A 27,864-nucleotide genomic window follows, 5' to 3' on the forward strand; every position below is an offset into this window, starting at 1 on the left:
CAAGTCTTAGCATAGAGTATGTGCTCAATAAACATTACTTTTCTTCCCCCTTTTGCCCACCATATTGGCCACCATGACATCCAGGGGTTCTTCTCAGAATAGAGCCAACCTATCTTCAGGAATATGCCCTGGTACCCCAATAACATTCTTCCCTCCTACTCTGCAGCTCTCCTCAGAACTGGCTTTAGTAGCCACAAAGATGTAGTTTTTCATTTCAACTCCTCTAATTTCAACTCCTCAGAGACTTTGTTTCTTTATCTTAAAAAAAAAAAAAAAATGTTACCTATGCTGTAGGTTCGCTATGCTATGAACATTAAATAAATGGAAAGCATGTTGTGGAGAACTTGACCCATCACAAACTGTAGTTTTTTTCAACTAATTACTAAGAATTCACCAGGGTTCCCTCGTCTGCTAAGTCTAAGCCTAAACTAAACATAAGAAGCAGAAAGAAAACACTATTTCCTGACCTCCAGAAGCTCACAGTCAGGAACAAGATGTTAGGTAAATTAACTGTTAACATGTACTTGGGGAAGGGTCTAGAAATGCATTTAGAGATCTCTCCCCACAGTGTATTCAGTTCTAAAGGGGCTTCAGTGTGCTGTAAATCATAAAGGACAACCATGCTGGCTTCATAAAAGAGTTTTGTTTCAAAGCAAAAAAAAAAAAAAAAAAAGCATTTCAAGTGAGTCTAAATGTCATATGCAACTCTCTGCAGTGATAGGATTCTCTCTTCAACATCCTCTAGAGGTGACAGAGTGCTCAGTGTCTTGAGAGACACCCAAGTCCTTACTGAATTCTTCTGACTGCTGAAAAGTACAAGCTCAAAGAGAACTATAAGATGGCACTCTCTACATTTCATTCACTTAAGTGGCTTACTATCCCCAAGACAGATCTTTAAAAGGAAAGATTAAATTTCTTCAAAAGGTAAACTTAAAATGTAGAATTTAGAAAAAGAGAAGAATGCATTATCAATACTATATACCCTTTCCCTTGAATAATATTCTCTATATTTTGGCAGCATTTTACCATTTACAATCCACATTTTTTATTTAAGTATCTTATTTATGATCCGAAGAAAAACCTTGTGAGGAAAGTAACTTCATTTAAAAATATATTTTTTATATTTTATATTTCTTTGAAATGAAGTTGTGTTTTACAATCAACATAGTATCTCTTTTCTTCCCTGAAAAGTTGATAAATCAATATAAACCTTATTAAATTGTTGTACAATGCATGCATATTAACATTAATTTGTTTTCTTTTTTAGAGATATTGGAAGCTAAGACCCAGATAAAGTCTTTAACCCAATAATCCAGAGCAAGTGAGTAAAAGGATCAGGGTTGGAATTCTTAAACCTTGAGTTTTAGGTAATGCTCTTTTTCACCGTCTAGCTCTGGTCCAGACTCAGCAAGCAGGACTGCTCTTCCTAAAGGATAATTAAAGCCTCTCCAAGAAATGTAACTGGAAGAACGACACTGTCGACCATAAATATTCTTTAACCTAGTAGCCAGTTCTATTCCCCAAAATTTACATCTTTGGCTTTTCCTTTTGGCTATATAAACAATACTTGACACAACACCCATAATATGTATGTCTGTATGTGTGCACTATAATTTTATGCCCCACTTTATTCCACAAAGGATTTGAGGTAACCTAAATAAATATAAACCATAATATTGTAAAAATAAAATAACACAATATAAAAACCAAGATTAAGAAAACAAGTCAAAGCTTGAGGCAAGGGAATCAGAGCACAATTGTATAAGCTGTAAGTGCCCAAACAGAAGATCTTGTTAAGTCATGAACTTGGCTAAGAGTTTTCTGACAGTCATAGCCAAAACAATGACTTGCATACTCTGTGTATAAAACTTACCGTAACTCATCTAAGGAAGAAAAAAATTTATTTCAAATGAGCTCATGTCAGGCTCTATGCAGGGAAATTGATAGATGTCATGAACAGTGATCTCAGTAAAGTCCCTAAGAGCAAACACACATAACTTTTTTTGTAAGGTCATTTTTTGCAGTGTTCCTAGATAAAGTGTGAAGACAGTGAAAGCCAACTGTATAGCAGAAAAATAGTCCAAAACAACCTGGTACAAGTATGGGTGAGGATAACAGTCATGGTTTTGTCCTGCTGTTTCCCTGGATATTCTAAGGCTCCCACACAGGTATATGCATGGGAAAGCCCTCTGGCAAAAGTAAAAGTTTATATAGGGGTAGTCATTCTTTAACTTCAGCTCCTTTTCAGCTGTTTTGTTTTATTTCTCTTATGCTCTATTTTGCCTTTGAAATGCTTTCTTACAGAACTGACTACATAGTTTGTGAAGCCTAGTATGAAATAAAAATGTAGGCCTCTTGTTCAAAATTATTAAGAATTTCCAGAGAGCAAGAACAAGGCATTAAACCAAGCATGGCACTCTTCTAAGTGTACAGCCCGTGAGACTGCATAGGTACCATGCCCATGAAGCCATCTCTGGATTCTTGCTGTCACTCATTGAGTACTCTTGAATAGGTCATTAGTACTCCTTATTAGCTGAAATATTTTTAGGCATTGTTAAATCAGTTATTGACCAGTCCTTCCCATTCTTTCTCTTTCACTTTGATATCTGCCCATTGATTCTGACAGCAGTGTATGCTACTGATGATGATGATTGCAGAGAGTAAGCAAAGCAATGAAAATGAAAATGATGATACTTTAAACAGCTTGGTCAGAGCCAGAGGACCAGATTTGGAGGAGCCGGGTCAAGATATAGATCCAAAGAGGAATACTGTAGTGTAGAGCCGTAAAGATGCCACAAAAATTCTATGTTATCTCATGATTTTGCCGAGAACTCATTGATGTGTTAGAACTTTGTGTTTAAAAATGAGAATTAGTGTTTCCTGAAACTAAGTGAGAAGCTAGCCAAGGAAACTTATCAAAAGTTCCTTATCGACTAGGGAAACTTATAAAAAACTGACAAATTAGAAAATTCTGTCTTGAGTTTTAACAAATCCTTAATTCTCTGCCCTTCCACTAGTCTGATTACTAGATAGTCTTTTTCTACCTCTAATAGAGGCTCTGCCATTAAATCATCGTGTGGCCCTGAGCTTCGTTTAACTTTTATTAATCTCACCTTTCATATCTGTAAAACAGGAATATTTTGTGCTGTTCTACCAAAGACCAATTGTGAGGATCAAAGATGCTTTGCACATAGAATGTTCAGAAAATATTATTAAGGTAACATAAATCTATTGCTGACACCTCCTTATGACATTTAGGAGGTGTCAGCAATAGATTTATGTTTTACTTGGAAGTTTATTTTTAAAAGGTAGATATGTAGCCATTCAAGGGACATTAGCCATCAGTAAGCAAACAGAAGAGAATTTGGAGAAATAGAAGAATGGAAAAGGTGTTCAAAAGCTCACACATCTGGGCTAAGTACACCAAAGTTCCATTCACATCACCCAGGAGTTCAACGCTACCAAAAATCTCAATTCCTCTCTCTTGTGCAACCAAACTGACACAGGGCAGGCTCTGTGGTAGACCATGTGCTGGACACTGGAGGTAGAGATGATTCAGACACAGTCTCTCCTCTGGGGTTGGGGGGAAGCTCATGGTCCAAAAGGGGTTCGCTTAGCACAGGAGTAGGAGGAGGAGGTTGGGGTAGGATGGAGTGGTAGAAAATTGTACCACTGAAGCTTTTAACCAAATTCCTTTGAAACAGATCCATCATTCACAGAGCATACATATATGAGTGTACGTGTGGTTGTGTTCCCATGTACCAATGCATATTTGTATGTGTGCATATACCTATTTGTGTAATATCTAAGAAAAGATAGAGGAAAAGTTATGAAAAGGAAAAAAAACAGTCAGATGATGCCAAATATGCAAACTACAGAAAATTTAGGAAAACCCTAAATTTTTGACTCCTTTCATTCACTCATTTATTCATTCGACCAACCAGAATTTACTGGGCACCAGCTATGTGCAAGCCACTGGGTACCAGGAGGAATACAAAGAAGAATCCTTAGGCACAAATCCTGCCTTAAATATTGGAATCATTTAAGTTTCTTTCCTGCCTACTAAACTGTAAATTCCTCAAAATCATAGGCTTTATCTATTCCATATATTACAATAAAAAAAAATCTGTGGAACTGAACTGACAATGAAAAAACAGAAATGTTATTCTGTATGTTATAGAATATTTTGTTCGATACTCCATTCTTCAAAAAGGAAAGAGCCACAACTGCAGATATATGCTACTTTGCTTGCTCCACCGATTACCAGGACAAAATACTATAGAACTAGGGGCAGAGAAGGCTTCCAGTCAGGCAGATTAATCATAGACTTCCACTAGTCCCGAAGAGAGACTGCTTCAAACTGACCCCACTTACCTTAATGAGGATAGGATGTCCTGGTGGGGTAAAATTAGAGAAGCTGCCAAATTGACTTTGGTATATCATACTCACATTGGCACAGCTCACGGGATTTGGTTAATTGGGAGTTCATTTTCAGTAAGCAAACCATGGCGTGGGCCATCTATAACAGAAACAGACTGAATTCTCATGGATAATTGCGTGAGTCCAGACAAATGCTCCATCTCCTTGGGGCTATGAGAGCTAGTGGCCACCAGGAATCATATTTGACTCTCCTACAGCTTGCTCCCAGCCAATCCAGGGCCAGTGGTCTCTGACAGACAGTGATGAAAGGCTTAGTGAAAAAAGATCAATCACCTTAAGAACTGAATTCATGGGAAATGGGCATTTACTGAGTACTTCCTAAGTGCTAAGCACTATATTGAGTGTTTTATGTTATCTCTTTTTAATTCTCAAGATAACCTTAACTGCAGTTTAGAGATGGGAAAACCAAGGCTTAGAAAGATTAAGCAACTCCTCTGTCATAGCTGGAAAGTAGGAGAGCTAGAAATGAATCCCAGGTCCATTTGTTAACAAAGTCCATAATCTTTCCTTTTCTGAACCTTCAGGCAATGCCAAAGTAGGCAAAGCAGTCTGTTAGCATCAAATATTTTCAATTTATCTACATTTCCAGCCTTAATACGTAGTGAGATAAGATGCAAAACAAAACAAAATACCAAAATCTTCACAAATCAGAAAATGTTTAATACTCAACTTGAATAAATGTTTATGATAATGAAAGGATTAAGATGCACAAATTGTTAATATTTAGGAAAATTTGACAAAATTGTTTTTATCTGTTGCAAACCCTGTTGAATATTTAATGATCTGATCTGTGCCTATGTCTGTTGGAGCTGCCATGAAAGGCAAGAGGGATCTCTTCCTACATTATGTTGCATTTCTGGAGGTGGCTTGAACCAACACCCATGTCTTAGGAACAACATGAAATCTCAATCTCCTTCCTTGATATCTCCTCTGAGTTCCAGAGACATTTATATGTCCAACAGACAGGTCAGCTCTTCTACCCGGATGTCCCACAGGATTTTGTATAAAAATAGGCACATTATTGTTTTTCTTCACCTCAAATCTGCCTCTCCTCCCATACTGTTTAACCTTTTACCTGTATCTGAGACTAGTGCCATCTTCTACTTTATCCCCTAAACACTTAACGATCTTTCCCAAACACTGCTCTTAGTCACTAAGCTCTTCCTTAAATTCAAATTCTATCTTTGAAATATATATGTTGCCTTTATAGTACTTATCAAATTGTAGAATTTTACATTTTTTGTGATTTTTAAAAATTTGATTTTATGATTATTCAAATAATATTTATCCCCATATTAAACTGTAAATTTCATAGTAGCAGAAACATTTATTTTTTCTCATCATTTTATTCTGTGCACCAATAACAGTGCTTGATACATAGTAAGTATACAATAAATACATGTAAAATACGTAAATCTATTGCCTCCTCGCCACCCTGTTAGTTCTCATCTTCATGATTTTTCAGCTGAGTTATACCAACAGTTTCCTAATTGGTCCCTGGCCCATTCAAAAAGTCATCCCCCATTCTGCCAGGGTGAACTTTCTCAAGTGTATAGCTGATCACTGATAATGTCCCTTCTTTTTTCCCAACTGAGAGCTAATTCAACCAAACAACTTACAGCTTGGTGCAGCCTTACCTTATAATGGAAAGCACTCTGTACGATGAAGAAAACTGATGTCTGATGTCTAGTTGACCAGCTAAGCTTATTTAGCATATTTGGAAACTTTTAAAGTCACAAATTGTCTTAAGAATCAGCTGAAATATGTGGTTTATGTAGAAATATGCATAAAAATTTGAATACAATTATCAGTATCTTCCCGGATATGAAGCTGAGTTCTGATCCCATGATAAGACCCTTGACTTAGCTGTGTAGCCTCGAGCAATCATTTTACATTCATGGCTGTGGTGACCTCTTCTCCAAACTTCAGTCGAGAATGCATTACACTGGTGCCAGAAGCCTGGAGCTCATGACCTCTTGAAAGCCTTCTCTCTTCTGTTGTTGTTCATTACCTGATCTCTGCTCTCTTCTCATATTCTACTATTCTAACCCTCAAAAAGGACATGAGGGGCTTAAAATTCAAAGTGAGCTCTCTTCTCATGTTCATAGCATCTTCTTACATAGCCTTTCATACTTATTACCTTGTATTAGAACAGAGGGACATGTATCAGTCCTTACTCCCTTAACAGAATAAGATAAAATGTCTTATTTAACTTTTTATATTTATAAAATGAGGAAGTATTCAGTAAATATTTATTAAAGTCATATAATAAATATTTAGTGAACACTTATTATATGCCAGCCACAGTTCTAGGTGCTTGGGAAACATCAATAAACAAAGTAAAGATCCCTACCTTTGTGAAACTTACATTCTAGCAGGAGAAGACAGCCAATAAACAACAAACATAATTTTAAAAAGAAAATTATATAAGTCTGTTAGAATATGATAAGGACTATGAATAACAAAAAGTAGAGCATGATAAGAGACATCAAGAGTGCTGTGGTGGGAGCATGGTTGAAGTTTTAAGAAACATGTCCAAGGTAGATACCATTGAGGAGAAATCTGAGCAAAGACTTGAAGGAGGGGAGTTAGGGGTAATATGGATATCTGAGATAGGAGCTTTCCAGGCAAAGAAAACAGCCAGTGCAAAAGCCTTAAGGCAGGAAAGTGTCTGGCATGTCTGAGGAATAGCCAAGATGCCAGCACAGCTGGGTCACTGTGAGCAAGGGGGAAAGTAGTAAGAAATGAGGTGAGCATAGGTGTGATATGATCTGACCTGTGTTTTAAAACAATCACTCCAGTGGCTCTGTAGAGAACAGACTGCAGGGGTAAAAGCATAAGGCCAGGAGAAGGTCACTGCAGTAATTCAGAAGAAAGATGGTGGTGACTCAGACCACTTCAGCAACATTCGCAGGGCATCTACTGGGGTTCTGGCTCTGTGAAGGTATAAAGAAGGTAACACTGTCTCTAACTTAAGAAGCTCACCATTAATAATCGCTTCCTAACCTAATTTTCCAGCCTCGTTGTCTACCACAGGACTCAAGCTCTGCTCCTCTTTCCCATCCCAGCACACAGGACTCCAGCCCAAATTGCTCATTATTTTCCAAACACACCATGCTTTCTCGTGCCTTTGCAGACTCTTCTTCTTGCTCAGACATCCATCTATCTGTCTTGCTAAGCTCACAAATTTCAACTTCTTCAAGGCTCAACTCAAATGCCACCTTTTCAAAGACCTTTTCCCTAATAGCCTGTGCAGAATTGGTCACCTTCCTCTTTGTTTCTCTAGCATCCTATGCATATCACTTACCTAGTAGGTCTATTAAAAATAGATTCCTACTCAGCTATAAAATACAGATACTATGACTTATCTGAAGCGTACAATATCTAGCAAGAGTCTTTGACTTCATTGTCTTTTTACTGAACACAGGGAAGAAGAGAGAGCAGACAAGAAAAGGAAAGAGGAAGAAAAGAACTAATACAAGCCACTTTTGAAAGGTTGACAACCCGGTCTGGAAAATCCACAGTTCAACACCATCCTTTTAAAAGAGACAACTTGAGGCTAGCAGAGTAAAAAGCACTCAGGTTCCAGTCATATTTCTCAGCAAATGTTCAGCTCCATAAACGGCCTTGGGAACTGGAGTGGATGACATAGTCAGTGGGAGTCAGTCACCTATAAAATTCTTCTAATCAGAACAGGCATCTGGATTCCTTGATCAAATTCAAGAAAGGACTTGTCAGTGTTTGGATCCTGACCTTTAGAGACTACTTGAGCTGTATGTCATGGGGCTTTGGGGATGCAAACATGCTGAGCAGGACAGTGAGCAATTGATTCACTGTGGGGAGTAACTCAGCACTGCCTGGACTTGGCACTCATAGCACTAGGCCAGGGAGGACCAGGACTGGGAAGAGGCTGGGAGGTTCTGGAAAACTAGCCAGGCCTGGTCATGGTGAAGAATAAAGCCTAAGCTAGAGGGCAGTGGGAAGGGAAAGGGGTTGCCAGTTTCTGCACTGACTCACTCAAACTTCTCTCACTTAATCCTCATAACTACACTAAAATCTAGGTGAAATCATCTTTTATATACACATAATTGAGACATAGGGACATTAAGCAACTTATCCAGAGCTGTATAGATACAAGGTAGAGCCTGTATTTACACCTGCATCTTTTTTCAGATCTCTTTTACTCACAGAATTGAAGCAACCCATGTGGCTGCTCAGCTTAGGAGTCTGGCTCTGTCCTGGAAGGAAACTCAAGTTCTAGACATGGTTCTGTTCACCTTGCTACATGACTGAGGGAGAATAATTTCTTCTCTCTGAGTCTCATTTTTATCATTTGTTCATTAATAATTAGGACCAGGTGATCTTTAAAGTCTCTTCAAACTGAAATTCTATGATATCTAGTAAGAATTTTAAAGATGCTACTTTCTTCCCTCGTTCTCCTACTCCTCCACCATCCTCTATACACGCCTACATGCCCTCTTAAGAAGCAGAGTATAAAGAATCTTTTTTAGACTATCCAGTTTAGAAAGGGCAGTTTGACAAAGGGTAGAGCCCCTATGGACTTATCACTGTTGATTCACTCAGAGCTACATACTTCCCGTTACACTTAATGTCTCATCTTCTTTGCTTCTGTCAGGAAAACCTACCCTTCACCTAGCAAAAGAGAGCTGCCTTTATCTTCCACGATTCATTCTTTTTAAACTGCATCTTGGGGTTTCAGTTGCAGTAAAGAACTCTATTCAGCATGTAATTGGAGAAAATATAATGGAAATATTGAAATAAAAATAATATTCTCCCTAATATATTCATTTTAATTGTTCCTTTTCTCCTTAACAGAGTGAGTGGGAGTTTATCTCTTCTATTTCAGTTACATCTTCTTTAAATGACTGGGATTTAATAATGTGCTATTTTGTGAGCAGAGTTTTTTTCCTTTTTTTTCACCCTAACTCCCTTATGTGAAATCACATCTGGGGTCAAGTCAAATAATTTTATTGTTTCTGATATACTTGATCATAAGCCAAAGAACAGTTAAGTATTCTACTTATGGTCCAAGTATCCTTATTAAGTTCTTATATTAAATAAAGGTTTCTGGAATGAGTTGAAAAAATAGTCCCAACAAAAAAAGCAAACTTTTATGAAAAGGCATTAAGTTCTAGAGATGATGCAGAATTTCTATTAAAAAAAAAAAAAAGCAAATTGGAACAATAATTCTTGTGGCTACAATACTCTGGGGGATCACATAACTTTAATTCTCACAATAATATCGTAAGATGAATATTATTTGCTCCATTTTATATGTGAGGAAATAGAGGCTCAGAAAAATTACATAAATTGCTTAATCACCTAAGTAGTGGTGGAACTTGGTGTTTAGATGTTGGTTCCAGAGAGAGGGATCAAGAAGAAAAGGGGCATTGCTGGAGAAGGAATTTTGTGTTCTTCCAAATCCTCCATAACAATCAAGCTCATTAATCACTTTAAGAGACAGTTGGCAGTCTAAACTCTAATATTGGACCCCATTCCAGACTACTTTGCATAATAGTTACTAGAAAGGACAGGAGACATTGTCCTTTTCAAAGCTTAGAAACCCTGGGACCCACCAGGAGATCTGCATAGTTGGTGGCTGCCAGGCTATGGGGTAGGAGGCAGGCTGTTCCAAGCAAGATCTGTCTCAGATAAGCCAACAAGAATATTTCTCTGGAAAGGGTGAAACCTGCAATACTTACATGGTATCACTAGTTCTAACTTTGATGCAAAAGAGGCACGTTTGCAGATACACACACACATACACACAACCTACACATTACTCACACTTATACACACACACGAAACCATACATACTACATACACTACACATACATAAATCCACATATAAAACCACAAATACCACATGCAACATATACGCACATACACACACTATATGGGAGAATAAAATATAGGAATCAAAAAGGACTTGACTTCATATACTGCTGGAGAAAATGCGAAGTGGTACGGCCACTTTGGAAAACAGTCTGGCATTCTTCTGAAAGTTAAGCATAGCTACCATACAAACCAGCAATTCTACTCCTAATTATATGCCTGAGAGAAATAAAAACATTTGTCCATGAAAATTGTACATAAACATTCATAACACCATTGTTCACAATAGCCAAAAAGTGGATATAACATAAACACTCATCAACCAATGAATGACTACAGTATGGCATTATCCAAATAAAACAATATTATTTGGCCATAGAAAGAAATTAACTACTGACATATGCTACCATATGGATGAACCGCGAAAGCATTATGTTAAACGAAGGAAGTCAATCCCAAAAACCACATACTGTATGATTACATTTATATGAAATGTTCAGGATAGGCAATCCTACAGAAATGGAAAGTAGATTAGTGGTTGCCTAGTGCTGAGGGTTGGAGAAAGGAGAATAGCTGCTAATGGATACAGGTTTTCATTTAGGGGAGTTATGAAAATACTCTAAAATTGATTACAGTGATGGTTGCACAACTCTAAATATACTTTAAAACACCAAATTGTATATTTTAAATAAACTATATGGTGTGTGAATTATTTCTTAATAATGCTGTTACTAAAATAAAAGAGAAAGAGATCTGATCAAACCTGGATCTAGCTGGCATAAGAATATAAATCCTAAATTCAAAGATATGTCCAACATTGATAATCGGAGCAATATTGGACTTAAGAAGAATATGATCTGCATAAAAGGACAGGAAGTCAGAAGGTACTACTATAATAATTTTTGCTTTGTAAATTATAAAAAATGTTAAGTTATAAAAGCTATGATATTCTTTTTTAAACATTTGGAAAATTACAGAAAGGGACAACAAAAAAGAAAGAAAATACCCAAAATACCCAGATAAACAACTGTTGGTATTTTAGTTTATGTCATCTGTCTGTCTGTCTGTCTGTCTGTCTATATCTTTATTTTAAATATTCTTTTACAAAATATTTAATGACTTCATCCTATGATATACCACATATATGTAACCTCTCTCTGCTGATGAATATTTAGATAATTTATATATTTTTCCCAATTATAATGAACACTGCCATAAACAGCCTTAAAAACAAATCTTTGGACATATCACTGTTCCTTTCGTTATCATGAATTTGAATCCCCAAAATCAGGATTGCAGCATTTAAGTGTTAGCTCATATTTTGACTTCATTTATCAAAAAGGAAAAAATGGTTCTTGGAAATTTCTGGTCTCTGTTCCAAGAACTTAATTACCCTAAAAGGTATACATGTGACCCCAAATAAATCCAATCTTATCTAATTGTGATGTTTATCAGTTTACAGTAAAGGAAAGGAAATCCATGACCAAAAGGTTAGCAGAGGCCCAAAGAAATAGGCTAAGCCATGAATATCAATAACAACAACTAAGGCACTTGGGGGGCAAGGAAATTACCAGATCACACCTGTTAAAAGTAAAAGAACCAGGACTCAAACTGAGGCTATATGATTCCAAAGTCAATGTTTTTCACAGTAGACCTCACTTCTTCACATGCCAGATACCGCCCATAAGAAATTTGTAATTGTTGGTGGCAGGTAAGATACGTGCACAAATAATTGTAATTCAGGTAGAGAATGATAAACACCACAAAAATAATGCAAACACAAATATTTTCTTGGTGGGATCAGGGAAGTTTTTATGTTTGTGCTGTTGAGGACATCATTTGACAACTTTTTTACAGTTAAATGTGGCCACTAAAGTACATTTTCGCCAGGTGGAATTTGACTAAAAGTAATATGAGCCACTTTCAGGACTGCTAATAAAAAGCTCTCACATGGGCTCTTCCTACTTCTTTCCCCATCCAGCTGGCTGGAATGAACATGATGCCCAGGCAACTCTAGAAGCTATGCACTGAAGGTAATAGTCAGCCTGGGTCCCTGTCCATTTGTTCATGATGAAGAAAAAAGTTGCATTTATTTGATCCATAGACATTTTACAGCCAATCTAATATAATAGTTGGCCTATCCTAATATATATATAGACCCTGAGACATGATAAAAAAATTTGTCATGCCACCAAAAAACTTACAATTTTATAGGGGAAGGAAGTTAAATCCATATGAAAATACAATATTGTATATGATAAGAGGAAGCTGTGTGAGTGCTTAATCTCATCTTAATGATTCCAGCAATGAAGTTTTCCCCAAAGAAATACCATCTAAATTGAGGCCTGATACATATATGAAAGTTAGCTCGGAAAAGGAAGAAAAGAAATGGAACAGGAAGAGTATTGCAGGCATAGGAAGAACATGTACAAAGTTTGAGGTACAAAAAAAGAACACTGGAATATAAGATTTCTATAGGAAGAGAAAGGGGACGAGACATGCTTAGTGGAAGGAACAAATGTGGTGTGTAAGAGTGTAGGCTATGTATCTTCAGAGTACACAGGAAGTGCATGGTGGCGGAAGCTCAGAAGATGACACTGTTGAATCATTCTTAGATACACTGACTTGTGCCAAAGAACTGAAATCAGGACACGGACATGCAAGAGAGATCAGATTGACTAAAACTAAGGCTTTGTGCTGGATTATTTGTAAAATCAGGAGATAAGACAGGTTTAAGACTTCTTCACCAGACAAAAGGTGACCATTGGAAGAACAGGGCAGTCCCAAATGCAGGGAAGGAACAGTACCAAGGGGCATTCAAAGAGCATCAAAAAGGTCTTTTAGGAGTCTTTTAAATAAATAAAGAATTATTTACTGAGTATCTGCTTTCCGCTATAGACTATCTAAGTACTAGAGGTCAGCAGTGAATAAAACAAAGACTAACTCCTCTAATCATATCTTAGAGTGCTTTCACATCCCAAGGTTAACACTTATAATAACCATTGGGCAAGAAGTAGTATTTTCTCTATTTTATTGATAAAAGAAGTAAAGCTCCATGATATGAAGTAATATAGTATAATAGTTGCCACTATTTCTGGATACATTACTATACATCAGGTGCTTCCAGTACGGTGATCTATCTGCATTCTATCATATCTTCAAAACCAATCTGAAAAATAGGGTATTATTACACACTTTTTACATGAAAAACAAGGACTCAAGTCAGTATCAGCTAGAAATTGAAGTTAAACTGTGTCGGAGATATTCTATTTGTCCCTCTAAACACTCTTCACTCTTCTCCATCCTTTTCTATGCTTGAGATGGCTGACCTCTGTGAATTACATCAACTGTGTTCTGTGCTTCTGGTTTCTGTTTAGGTCTTGCAATTGGGAAGTCTAGCAATAGATCAGAGGCAGAGGCAAGAAGGAGGGAAAGGTCAGAGTATTTATTTCCCAGGCTCTCTTCCTGTAAAGTCAACTAAGGATGCCTATTTCTTTCTCTTTTTTAAAAAATTATTAGGGTGACAATGGTTAATGAAATCAAATAAGTTTCTAGTATACAATTCAATACTGCATCATATGTTATTGCATTGTGTATTCACCACCAGAATTTCTTTCTGTCACCAAATAATTGACCCTGTTACCCTTATCTACCTCCCCACCTTCCTCCTGGTAACCACTAATTCACTGTCTGTGCCCATGAGTCTCTGTTTGTTTGTCTTGTTTATTGTTTTCAGTTTAATATCCCACATATGAGTAAAATAATATGGTTCTCAATTTTTTCTGACTTATTTCACTTGGCATAATAATTTCATGATCCATCCATGTTGTCACAAATGACAGTACGGCATCTTCTCTTATGGCTGAGTAATATTCCATTATGTATATGTACCATATCTTTTTTATCTAATCATCCATCCAAGGACACTTCTAACCCTAACCTTATTTCTCTTGATAGAAGGTCACTGCTACTTTCAAAGCAGCCTACTCTATATAACACTCTCTTTCTAGGTTCTAAAAACTTCTCCCTTTCGAAGGATGGTGACAATTATGAAGCTACTAGCCCAGGTTCTTGTACTATCCTTTGTAGTTCTACACATCAACCTTTCTTAATTCAATGGTCCTTTATAAATAAACCTTCTTCTAATATGCATGTGCCACCTGTTTCCTTTTGGAAACCTAAATGAGTCCTCTAATTTGCATGTGCTACTTGTTTCCTTTTGAAAACCTAAATGTGACACAGTCCTGTGATTCCAAGAATCTACATGTTCCCATTCATTTGTTCAGTCTCTCACACATTCAAGAGGTGCTGGAGTCATTTTAAGATGTAGCACTACCTCCCCAGATGTATCAGAAGGGAGTCTTAGCTGCCTGAGGCATGATTTCTCAGCGCCCTCTGGCTTTCCTCCCTTGGGAATCTTATTTGGGAAGTCCAATTCCCTCAGGCCTGGGTCATGAGTCCTGACAAAGAGATCCCATGACCAGAGAGTTGAGACTGTAGTCTGGAGATTTTAGTCAGTTTTATCCACAGAAGTTTCCTCTAGGTGTTTCTGCATAGTGTAAATTAAAAGAAATTTATCTGAATTTCTGGCTTAAGACCATGTAAAGGCCTGATTAGTAGCATTTTCTAATTTCCATTATACAATGCATGATTATTTCAAGCTTCTAATGGTTTAAAAAGCAATCCACAAAATTGCTGAAATTTAATAATCAGTTTCTGCAAGCTGATAGGTGCAGCTCTAGGAGACCACTGCCACTCGTGAGCGAAATGGTTACATGCCACTCTGTCCCATCTCTTAATAAGAATTTGATTTTTGGCCATGACTTATATTTTCAAATGCCTCTCACTCTCTCACTCTCAGTGCCTCTACTGATCTCAATAATACTCTGGAAGGTCAGAAGGATAGGGTACATTATATCCATTTTAGTAAGACGAAAAAACCAAGTCCCCAAAAAGTGATGTGACCCACTCTACATATGATGACAAGAAATTTTTTTTAAACAATTTAACAAATTATTTATTTTATTTTAAATAAATGTTACTTTGATTTTTCACAAGTTTAAAATTGTAAAATTTCTAAAAATAAAAAACTCTAAAGAAATAAAAATCCTATCATCCAAAGACATCAGTTAATAGTATTAAATGTATGTGCATTAAATATGTATGTAGGTTTCATACTATTATAACAATTATATATAGTATTCTACCTTACTTTTTACTTTCTACAAGATAAGCATTTTCCCGTGTTATTGCAAATGCCTGGAAACTTTTTTTAATGCCTGTATAATATTTCATTGAGTTGACTCACTATAATTTACTTAATAATTTTCCTGGTTTGGGACATTTAGGTTGGTTTGAATTTCTGTCATTATCAACTATAATATAATGAATACCTTTGCATACAAAGATTTTACTATAATATGAACTTTTTAAATTAAATCTCAGAATAGTATTGACTAGACTAGAACTCAGAGTTTTAGATTCCTATTTCTGATCTCTTTCTACTATATTTTCCAACTCTTATAATACTAAACTACATGAACACTTTAATATAATGCCATTGTAAGTTTTCATGTAAATATTTGGATTTTCTTAGTGATCCCTGACCTGTGGTGGAAAGGGAGCACTCTGAAACTTAAACTCAAACATAGCTTTCGATGTTATTACTTTATAGGAAAATATTCAAGGGTAATTGGTAATAACGTTAGCATTACTGATAAAACTAATTAGAGTATTAGTAACTATGCCAATTTGCTTTTTGTGGACTTTGGTTTCATCTTTCCAGTGTTTACACATGGTCTTTCTTCTATTCTGCCTTTAGAATTGCTTCCCCAGGTTTTCACTTTTGCCTCATCATTTAGGAGTTGGGTGACCACTTGGTCTTGGTTTTCCCAGGAAATTCACAATTTAAAACTAAAGTCTAAATTTCCATATACCAGGAAACCCCATAGTCCAGGCAAACCAGGAGTGTTGGTCAGGAGTAGGTAATGACTTGCAAGTCATCCAGAACTCCCCATTCTTTTACATTTACATCTGGTCAGTCACAAAGTTGATTCAATCTTCTGTTAACTCTCAAATCCACCCACTTGTTTTCATCACTACTGTTACTGCTGTAATACATATTAGCTGTATCTTAAGGTATTGTGAAAACTCCTAAACAACGGCCCTCCTCTCTGAGACATAGTCTATTCAGCAACAAGACTGATCTTTCTAAAGTGTCGATCTGATCATGTCCTACTTCTGGTTAATCCCTTCAATTTCTTTACATTGACCTCAGAATCAAGTCCAACTGTTTAGCCTGGCTTACAAATCTCACTTCAATTTCACTCCTACCTAACTCTCCAGTCAATTTCTCCTTAGAATTTTGTGCTCTAATCACATTGGTCTTTGTTCATCAAAGTGTAATGTTCTTTCTCATCTCTTGGCTTTCAAACACATTCTATCACTTTACACATATCCCCACCTGTTATGATCTCACTCCTATTCATCTTTCAGCTCTCAGTATAAATAACATGCCTCACGTCTCTTATCCTTGGAGCAGATTAAGTCTTAAATACTATATAGCATGCTAAATACTTTCCACAGCATACTGAATACCTATGTTGTAAAAGTTAGAATCATATATTAAATGTCTAGTCCAGTAGACTATGAGCTCTATGAAAATAGTGATCATATTTCTCTTGTCACTGTTTTGTTCTAATACTTTTCATAATTCTTGGTCCATTGTAACTACTCAGTAAGCATTTATTGACAAACGGAAGAAAGAAAGGAAGAGAGGGATGGAGGGAGAGGAAAAAAGAAGGGAGGGAAGGAAGTAACAACGATCACTCAATCAGTCCTGGGTGAGTCAGAGGAAAGAAACAGTCAGGAAATTTATTGAATTAATAAGACCTTGAGACCTTAAAAAGTATTTACACATTCATTTCACATTTGTTTCTTATAACACCTCTGTGAGAAAGTATTATCATGCACTTTTTACAGTGAGGAACTGGGGCTCAAAAAAGTGGTGTCAAGGCTCATCATGTTTGTTGGGTGAGAGGACTGACAAACAAAATAGATGCAGTCAGGCTCCCTCCCAGCAAGCCATGGGGTTCTCAGGTAGCCTTAGCTAGCATCCCGGGCAGCCCCAGATATAGCATCCCAGGTGACCTTAGATACAACGTCCTATGTAACCTTAGATACAGTGTCCTATACAACCTGTAGCTTGTGATTGATTATAGTACTTGGCCTTAAGCCACTATTATGCACCTTGTTATAAGAACAGCCCCACCTGTGCAGGCTGGGGGAAGCTGGAACTGTGCCTGTGACTTCCTGTGTCCTGCTATGCCTGAATAAAGCTATGTCGCATCTGCCCACAGCTCCTCGCATATTCTTCCAGCTGCCAGAACTGCTCACCCCAAGCTTTGGTACCCTGAACTTGAAGAATGATATTATATCTTCCAGTTGAAATCCCATTTCCTTAAATTTCCTCTTGTCCCATTTCCTCAAGACCTAGCTGAAATACCACCTGCCCCCTAAGCTTCTCCTTTTCTCCCCCATGGTCCTAATAGTATCGTTTTCTTCCTCTTCTCTAACTCCACAGCACACTTTATTTTCCTCCCTAATGGTTCTTTGCACGGTGCTCTTTATATTGTACCTATTTATATTTGTGTTCCATTCCAGTCTCTAAAAAATAAAAAAAAAGTTAAAGATATAATCTAGATCAGGTTAATATTTATTAGCATAAAGTTAGATGCTCGGTAAAAATGTTAATTGGAAGCTATCTCTAAGATTTAGTCTGATCTCCTCAATCTACTATAAAGAACAAGTCAGTCAGAGAAGTTATTTCATATCTACCAAAGGTCACAGAGCAGCATGCTGCTTCCTGCTTCTTTGTGCCTCCTTCCTCCACCCACCCAAGCATGGAATATAAGAACAGTAAACTTGGAGCCCTGAGGTCTTGCTATGCCACCACTTACTCTTTGTGTAAATATCTGAGGCTTAGTTTCTGCATAGGTGATGATAGAGATATCATTTGTTTTATAATGCCACTTCCCAGCAGTGCCTGGCACATAACAATTTTAGCCTTTGACAATCTTAGAAAATATTAATGAGTTATAGTTGCAGAAACTTGATGCTACACAGTCTCATCAACCAACAATCCTTAAAAAGTCTAATATGTAAACAGAAATAGAGTGAACTTAAATAGACAAAATACTTCTGAATCTTCTAGTTTATCCATTTTGTCACTAGGTTTTGTGAAGGTTATCTCCTCAAGGCAGAACAGCCTTGAGCGACCATATATTTGCATAATGGCTTTTTAGTTGCTTCTTTGGCTCATTTGCTTTCCACAACTAATTGATTACCATACCTATGCTAAGGCCTGAAGGCATCTTTGCTTGGATCAGTTACATGCCCCTATGACAGGTGAAGAAGAATGTTTATTTCACCTCAAAAAGGTGAAGAAAGTTCATTTTCTCATTTGGTATATATTTCATCTAGGAAATTTAAGGTTTTTAATGTTTATTAGGAGGTAAAAATTTTTCCAAGGCCTATTTGAAAATTAAAATAGGCAATATCCCTAGACCAGAAAAGTATCAGCCCTTTCTCTTTTTGTTATGACAGTTGCCTTGGTGTTGGGTAAAGTGGAATTAGGAAGACACTAAAGATCTTCTAATATTGGGATCTGTAAGGTATTTGGCAGTCTTGAGTTAGGCCACTGTCTAGAATCCTAAATTGTGATGAACTCTTCAGGGCCAGTAAAATCTAATATTTTGTGAGTCAAACAGTAACATATATTTCTTTACATTACCCTGGGAACATTTAGGATATGGGCACTGGAAGATGGGTTTTCGTACAGGTAATCAATATAAGGAATGTTAGAAAGTCCTAGACAAAAAACACCAAAGGGGCAGAAAGAATCTTTAGAACAAACCAGTAACAAGGAAAGTAACAATTATGACCTGTGGAGATCAGTTCATAAAATTCTAAAATCAAAGTTGCATTTGGGAAAAGATCTTTTCTGTCATATTCATACTATATCCCCAATATCTAGAATAGTGTGTGGCACATTAGGGTGCTCAATAAAGTCCTATTAAGTAAACAAATATCTAAACATCCGGCTTGGGAAAGGTGACTATGAAAGAATGCTAACAGCTTTACATTCAAGGTCTAGGGATGGTAAAGTTAAAAATAGGAGAGAAAACACCTTGTGCCTTATGGGCTTGATGAACTACAAAAAATCAGTTCTCAACCTTTAATGTCTTTTAGACCATGAGGGAAGCCCAGTGACTGGATAAGGGCTGCTGCTGAGAGCCTGTCCACGTTGGATAAGAGTACAAACTTAATTCTAAGGCATTACAATATAAATGCAAGGACTCATTAATATTTCAAAATCTTGTCAAAAAACCCTGACAGAGAGGACCCAAATGATAGTCCATAAGAAACAAAACAAAATGAAATAATTAAAGCTTAAGGATTTTCAAAAGCACAGAAAAAAAAGAAGACTCCAAAACTGAACACTTGAGAAAAAGGAATAGTGATTATTTTTGCGGTGTAGATTCCAAAACAGAGCCTGGTAAAAGAAGTACCATGTTATTTTGAAGGCCCTCATGAGCCGATCAACAGTGTTGTCCTTTTCTTGGCAAGATTTAAAGTATGCATCTACACATATGTCTGTTAATTGAGAGATATGCACTATTATTGGGCTGAGTTCAGAGACTCAAAGCAAAGACCTACCCCTGGCCCAGATTCCACGGTCAAAAGGAAATTGAGGAACAGCAGTATAGTTGACTTGATATAGCAAAGCAAAAACCAGGCCCAGGAGGATATTTTTATCTTTTAATAAACAGTTCTCATTATCATCATCAAATGCCTACATTTTTACAAACCTGAGCTTCTCAGCCCAGCATTTATAAAAAACTGCCAAGTATTGTTTATAGATAAAAGCACAATTCAATATTTATGAATTGCTAGTTTTCTATAAATATAGATATTTTGAGATGATCTTCTCACTAGTCATTAAAATTTGAACAGGGATCAAAGCTAGAATAATATTAACAATTCCTTGCATTTGTATAGTGTTTTAAATAATACTATTAATAATAGATGACATTTATTGAGCACTTAGCAAGTGCCAGACACTTTACATGTAAATTCTCATAATGAATTCAGTTCAGTTCGACAATCATTCACTTAACACCTACTGTGTGATACATGAATAAAACTGAGTTTCTGTCTTTAAAAACTCTTATTTTGGTGTACTCAATCAGTATTTGTTGAATGAATAAATGAATGAATGAATAAACAAAATAATTGGTTTGTATAGCAGTGTGAGGTAGTCAAAATAACACAGGCTCCTCCTCCCTTTACCATCTATGATCTTTAGAAAGGACTTACCTTTCTTAGCCTCAATTTCTTCATCTGAATATCATCATCATCATCATCATTACTATTATTGAGCAATCCTATCCAACTCTGATCCCCACTATAGCAATGGTACAAATAGAACTTTAACATCCACGAAAACACAACATCTATACAAAAACAACACAAAAAACAAGCAAAGCAAGGAAACCTACTAAACTGTAGTTCCCAATGTCCCCTAGGTTACTGCATGACATCTCTGCTCAGATTAAAAAATAATAATAATTAAATAAACTTTAATTGAGCTTCCAAAGATACCATGATAAGAGGCAAACAGGATAGGAAGTTAACTAAATAACAAACTGCACCTTTCCTCATAATAGAATGTTGGTCACTCCAAACAAACATGGAATCATGTTCCATATCCTAACATTAAAAAAAAAAAAAGTAGTACCTGGATCCTAACCAAGGGCCATCCAGAAACTCATTTTATTCTTCATAGTGCCAGTGAGGCTAAGCCCTATCCATACAGCAGATAAACTTGAGTTCTGGGTCAAATTATCCAACCTGAAAGAGATCTCATTCTGTGGGTCACTTACCATTTTGGTCTGCTGGTAGATTTCACCATAGGGGCCATCCCATCTCTATAAAGACTCTTGGTTTTGCTGAAGTTAACAATGTTGAAAATGACTCTCTGAAAAAGAAAGAGGGAGAAGTTTATCAGAAGACTATGTTATGTAAGTTGCTACTTCCTGATAATTAGGACTGGAAACAATGAGCAGGATTAAAGGAATCTATATGGACTAGCTGCCAACAGTATAGTGAGAATAAAAGATGCCCACAGAAATTCAATGTGTTTGTTCCAGCTTAGCATAGTAGTTAATGACACAGACTCTGGAACCTCGAAGTCTGAGTTTTAATTCCACTTTCAAGCTGTGTGACTCAGCCAAGCTACTAAAACTTTCTATGTCTCAGTTTTATCACCTAAAAAATAGAAATAATGATGATACCTGGGGTCACTGATGAAAATAAAATAAGTTAATATAGGTACAGTGCTTGGAACCTTATTTGGTATGTAGTGAATGCTATATAAGTTTTGGCTATTATTAATTGTGCTGTCTCTCTAGGCTGACCTAGAATTTGCAAGAAAATTAATAATATTATCTATCATTACAGTGATAGTAATGCATTTGAAGTTCAACAACCTAAAGATAATAATTGAGTGCAAAATTGTTGTTAAAAACTCTGAAACTGCTCAGCACCCCTTTGACTAGGACTGCCTCCAGATATATATCCTCTTCTGTACCCGCTTTGTTATCTTCTGCTAACGGATAGGGGTTCTGGGCTCAACCCTAATTACAGCATCAACTTACAGAGGCATAGGTACTTGGGTAAGTCTCATTTGTCTCTAGGTCTCACCTTTAAAATGGGGGCATGGGGTGTTCTAGATAACTAAAGCCCTTTCAGGAAGGTAGTACAATTTTAAAAAGATCAGATCTTTCTTTTAATAAACAACTTTGTCAATACTGGGGAGAAGATATTGGGAAAGAGAAGAGAACTGGGGTTAAAAGATACTAAATGACCACTGAACAGTCTAAAAGAGGACCAGAGCAAGGACAGCCAGAGAGTTGAAGAAAAGGAAAAGCTTTCAAGAGGTTACCATAGACTAGTTTTTCTATCCAGAGGGGAGCATCAAAATTCATGTATTATTTCACTGAATAAAAGTTTATTGAATGACATACTATATATTATTAGTTGCCAGGTATTTTACACACTTTTACAATGTTTAAATATTCTCCTGTACTACAATAAAAAATATTAACATCTCTATTTTACAGATGTGAAAACTAAGGCTCAGAGAGGTTGACTAACTTGTTTAAAGTCATGCAATTAATAGATGGAGAGTTGATATTTGAATCCAGTGGATAAAAGATAAGATGCCCATGATTTCTACCTTTATGTTACTCACTAAGATTTTAAAATTCCTAACTCTGATCAAGTCTGTTTTCCAAAATAAGAGCAAAAATAAGTATAATGGCAATTTTTCAAGCCCTTAAATTTTTTGTGTTTTCTTGAAAAGAGAAAATCAAAACCATTTCCTCTGGTCTCATATTAGGGACTACCATGAAATTTTTTGTTCTATGAAATAAGCTCTTAGGAATAACTCATGTTTTTCTTTTTCCTCAGAGACCTAGCCATTGACCCCATCTCCAGACATTTCAGTTTCAGCCTTCCCTTCTGTCATTATATTAAGTCATCAAGAATATCTAAGGCTATTCCATTATTAATAACATGAACCTGCCTGTTGTCAGTTCAATTACTTTTTCCAAGGTCTTGGCTACTGTCTGCTTTAAGAAAATCAATATCAAGGGGACAAATGGCCTTTGAACCTCGCAGGGCTTAAATCCCTCTTTCTTTTTCTTCTGAGATTCCAGGTGTCAGATCCATTTCTAGTGAACCTGGAAGCCATACTGCATTTTCAGGATCTAGATTAATACTAAATGCAGGAGAAAATCTAATACAGAAATAACATGCAGATGTGAAGCTAGAAAAAATAAATAAGAAAGTAGAACAATTATTATTAATATCCTATTCTGTACCAGGAAAATTTCCTAAGTGTTTTAAATATGCTATATTTTTAGCGTCTCTATCCATAAGCAAAAGCTGTTTATTTTCGCCCAACTTGAGACATGAGGCAATTGAAGCTAATAAAGGTTAACTGGCTTGTCCCCTCAAAATCCCAGAACTATTAACTGGTAGAGCTAGGATTTAAATCTTAAGTGTTCTGACCATAAAGATCATACTTTCTCTACAACACTACATGCAAAAGGAACACCATCTCTTACCATTCCCATCCATGCATTTTTTATTTATGTTTTCCAGCCTATTTAGGAAGGTAGCATGTGGTTGTAAGAACCAAAGGTATTTGGAAGTAGGCAGTGCAAAACATCTTGGTTTTCCATATTTTACACTTAAATATGGAAATGGCATCTATGAGGTAATGGTAACAATAACTTAATAATAACAAACAACTTTTGAGTACTTTCTATGTATCAAATTTTTACACATTCTTCTTAATTTTTCATGTATCGAAGAAGTAATAATAGGAATTAGAAAATATTTAGAATCGGATGATCAATTTATCACTATATATCAGAGCTTGTGGCATGCAGAAAAAACAGGATATAGAGAAGTTAAATTTCAGCCTTATGTGTATGTACTCGAAAAGAAGAAAGACTGAAAAAGAAAGTTCTAAGTACTCAACTTAAAAAGAAAGAAACAAATAATTCACATCACAGAATCCCAGAGACACAAAACATTAGAAGCATTTGGTACCTCTGAAAGGTCGGGGATCAGGCAGGGAAGATCCAAAGTCCTTACAAAGAGAAATTAAGTCTCCAGATTCTTTCCCTCACACCACCACCTAAGTGACAAGGACTGTTTCTTCACTGTGATGGGATCTAGTACTTGTATTATGTAGCAGAATTATTAAAGAATTTAATCATCTTTATAATACAAAATTGATAATGAGATCTATAACTAAACTAAATAGAGAATAGCAGTAAAGAAATTTTATTTAGAAATATAGCACATCAGAGAAAACAAAGAAAAGAAATATAAATGATTGCCACACAAGTGCAAGGGCCAAATCCTGCCTGCTGTCTGTTTTGTATTTAAAAAAAAAAGCCATGCTCATTCATTACGTGCTGTCTGTCTATGGCTGCTTTTGCAACATAACAATAGAGTTGAGTAGCTGTGACAGAGACATGAAAGCTCAAAAAGCCTAAATTACTTCCTACTTTTTTCTTTACAGAAAAAGTTTGCTGATCCTTGCTTTAAGAAGCAGGAATCAAAAGTGAGAGAATAAGAGGGCTATTTTCTTTTAGTCTTTGTAGTATCATTTTATTTTTAAAATTATGTACATGAATTTATTTTCATAAAAATTAAAATTTTAAGTAAAAATTTTTTAAAAAGAAGATAGAAAGCTACCCGACTTATTTCATGAGTATATTCTCAACTTGAAGCAAAAATAGGCATGAGCGCTGGAGAATGGAAAAGTATAGCCCTGTGTCAGTTATAAACATTTATTAAAAATTTTTAAATAAAATATTACTGATCCAAATCCAGCAGTATATTTATACACACACATAGTATATGAGTACAAAGTAAGACATATCATAAAAATGGAAGGATGATTCAACATCAAAAAGAGCTATAATGTAAGTCATCCTATTGACAAATTAAGTGGAAAATACTAAATTATCAATAAATAGTTATAGTAAAAACATGATAAAATTCAACATCCATTTAAAGTTTTAATCTTTGAAAGCTTGAGCTAGAAGAGACTTCATCTTATAAAGGGTATCTATTAAAAATTTACAGCAATCATTTTTAATGGTGAAATGTAAGAAATACTCCTTGTAAGGCCAGAAAACAAGGTTGCCACTATTGTTGCTCTATTCAACATCATACTGAAAATTCTAGTGCAATAAAATTAAAAGAGGCAGTAAAAAAATATGCAAATTAAAAAGAAAGATGTAAAACTCATTATCCACAGATGATGTGATTGCCAATATATGAGAAACTAAAGAAAACTTTTAGACCAAATAGAGTCCAAGAAAGTGGATTTCATGAAAAACATACAAATTTCAACAAGGAATGTATAAAACAGTGGACCTATATTCAAGAAAAATATAGAAAGAGCACAATTTACGCACATCAGGAATAAAAAAGAGAACACAAGTATAAACAGGAAAAATATTTAAAAGTTTGTTGTACTAAAAAGATATTATGCAATGAATTTGAAAAATTAGGGGAAAGAGCAAATCCTTAGAAAACAGAAAATATCTTACCAAAATTGATAAAAAATACACAAAATCTGAGTAGTTCTATTAAATTTATAAAGGTAATTGAATATATTAATGAAAACTTTCCTGCAAAGAAAATGCCAGGCCCAGACAACTTCCATGGTTAAGACTTCCAAACACTAACAGAAGACAAAACACCGATTTTACACAAATTATTCCAGACAGTTGAAAGTGAGGGAACATTTTCCAGTTTGTTTTATGTAACTCACATAACCTTGATAATGAATTCTGAAAATGATACTGCAAGAAAATCTCTTTCCAAAATATCTAAACAAAAAATTAGCAAATTAAATCCAATGGGAGTGGGGGAGAAAGAGAACAATAAACCATATTAATTTTAATTTACTCTAGAAATGTAAGCTTGTTTTGATTCTAAAATTAATCATTGTAATATACCATATTTTTATATTAGTTTATATAAAAAGGTGGAGAAAAATCATTTGATAAAATGTAACACTCTTTAACAATAATCAACTCTTAGAAAACTGACTATAAGAAAGATCTTAATCTGATAAAAGATACCTACCTGAAGAAAAAAAGAAAAAAAGAAACCAACGGCAAAATCATGCTTAATCATGAAAACTTTAAAGCACTTGCAATGAATTTGGGAACAAGAAAAGAATGCCTGTTGGTGCTATTGCCACTCCTATTAAAGCTTGTACTGGAAGTTCTAGTCAATGCAATAAAGTGATAAAAAGGAAGAGAAGAAATAAAACTTGTATTATATACATAGACAACATGATTATGTATGTAGAATACTCCAAAATAATCTATAAAGTATTAGAATTCATTGATACAAAGTAAATATTAAAAAATCAATTGCATATCTCTCTACCAGCAATAAATAATTAGAAAATAAAATTTAAAAGTGATACAAATTACGATAGTATCAAAAATATCAAATACCTATAAATAAGTTTAACAAAAAGTACCAGACCTCCACACAGAAAACTATAAAATATTACTGAGACAAATCAAAGGGGATTAAATTAATGAAAAAAAAAATCATACTCATCGATTGAAGATTCATTATTGGAATCAATATAATTCACTAAAATCCGAGCAGGTGTGTGTGTGTGTGTGTGTGTGTGTGTATAAAATTTGATAACTTGATTATAAAATTTATATGAGAATGCAAGGACAAAATATAGCAAACACAGTTTAAACAGATAAGTTATTATAAAGTTTTAGTAATGAAAACAATGTGGTTTACATTGCTACTGATTATAAAAATATATCAATGTATCAGAACAAGAGCCTAGGAACAGTTTCACTATATAACAGAGATGACATTGCAGATTGGGTTAAAAGGGTAATTGTCAATGAATGGTGCTGGGCCAATAAGGGCCAATGAGTCACCTTTACGGAAAAAACATTAAGTTAGATACCTGTCTCACACTGAACACAAAAAGAAATTCCAAATGATTTAAGAAATAAAATGCACAGAGTCAAACACAGCAGATTATTTTACAGACTTAGGGTATGTAAGGACTTTTTAGATAAAGCATCAGTAGCATAAGCCATTAGGAAAAACATAGATATATTTGACTGCTTTACAAAAAAGTTATTATATCAAAATACATCATAAACAAATAAAAAGCCAAGGCAATGATTAAAGAAGACATGCATAACTTTTGTGATAGAAAAATATTAATACACATACCTATAAATAACTCCTATAAATCAAAATATAAAAGAACAATTCAATAGAAAATAGGCTAAGGATATAATCAGACAAGTTATAGAAGAAGAAATGAAAGGTTTATAAATAAATGAAAAGTTAATCCTCACTAGTAATTGAGGAAATGTAAATTAAGAAAATAGTGAAATACATTTCTTACCCATCAAAATAGCAAAACATTGATAAATCTGAAAATACCAAGTGTTAGTAATTTGTAGGAAACAGTGATTTTTGAACATCGTTGGTGAGCATGTAAAATAGAATAGTCTCTTTGAGGGGAACTTGACAATAAAGATAAAGATGCTTATAAGCTATGATCCAGCAATTCTACTTCTACGTATTCTTCTAAAACATTTTTGCACATTGCATAAGGAGATATATACAATAAAAATTCATAGCATTGTTCATTTGTAATAGCAAAACAAACAAACTAAAACCATTTAACTCAGAATGAGAATGGGTAAATTGTCATTCATCAATACAATAGACTGCTATTCAGCATTTAAAATGAATAAACTGAAACGACATTTATCAATACAGATGACCCCCCTCCCCGCCCAGAACTATGTTTAATGAAGAAGGTAAGCATTAAAACAGAAAACAACAGTATATTTTAATGTAATACATGCATATATAATAAAAGTATAAAATCACACTGGGAATAATATCCATTAA

General features: G+C 35.3%; 1 protein-coding gene across 1 annotated transcript in view; it reads right to left on the reverse strand.

The window, feature by feature from the left end:
- Nucleotides 1-27,864, reverse strand: part of AGBL4 (ATP/GTP binding protein like 4) — a 956,697-nt gene that overhangs the window by 585,304 nt on the left and 343,529 nt on the right. Inside the window, 1 exon segment of the mRNA XM_025051987.1 lies at nucleotides 21,240-21,334. Coding sequence (XP_024907755.1) covers nucleotides 21,240-21,334 — 95 coding nt within the window.

Source organism: Pteropus alecto, unplaced genomic scaffold (assembly GCF_000325575.1).
Source record: "Pteropus alecto unplaced genomic scaffold, ASM32557v1 scaffold25, whole genome shotgun sequence".
Classification (NCBI taxonomy): Eukaryota; Metazoa; Chordata; class Mammalia; order Chiroptera; family Pteropodidae; genus Pteropus; species Pteropus alecto.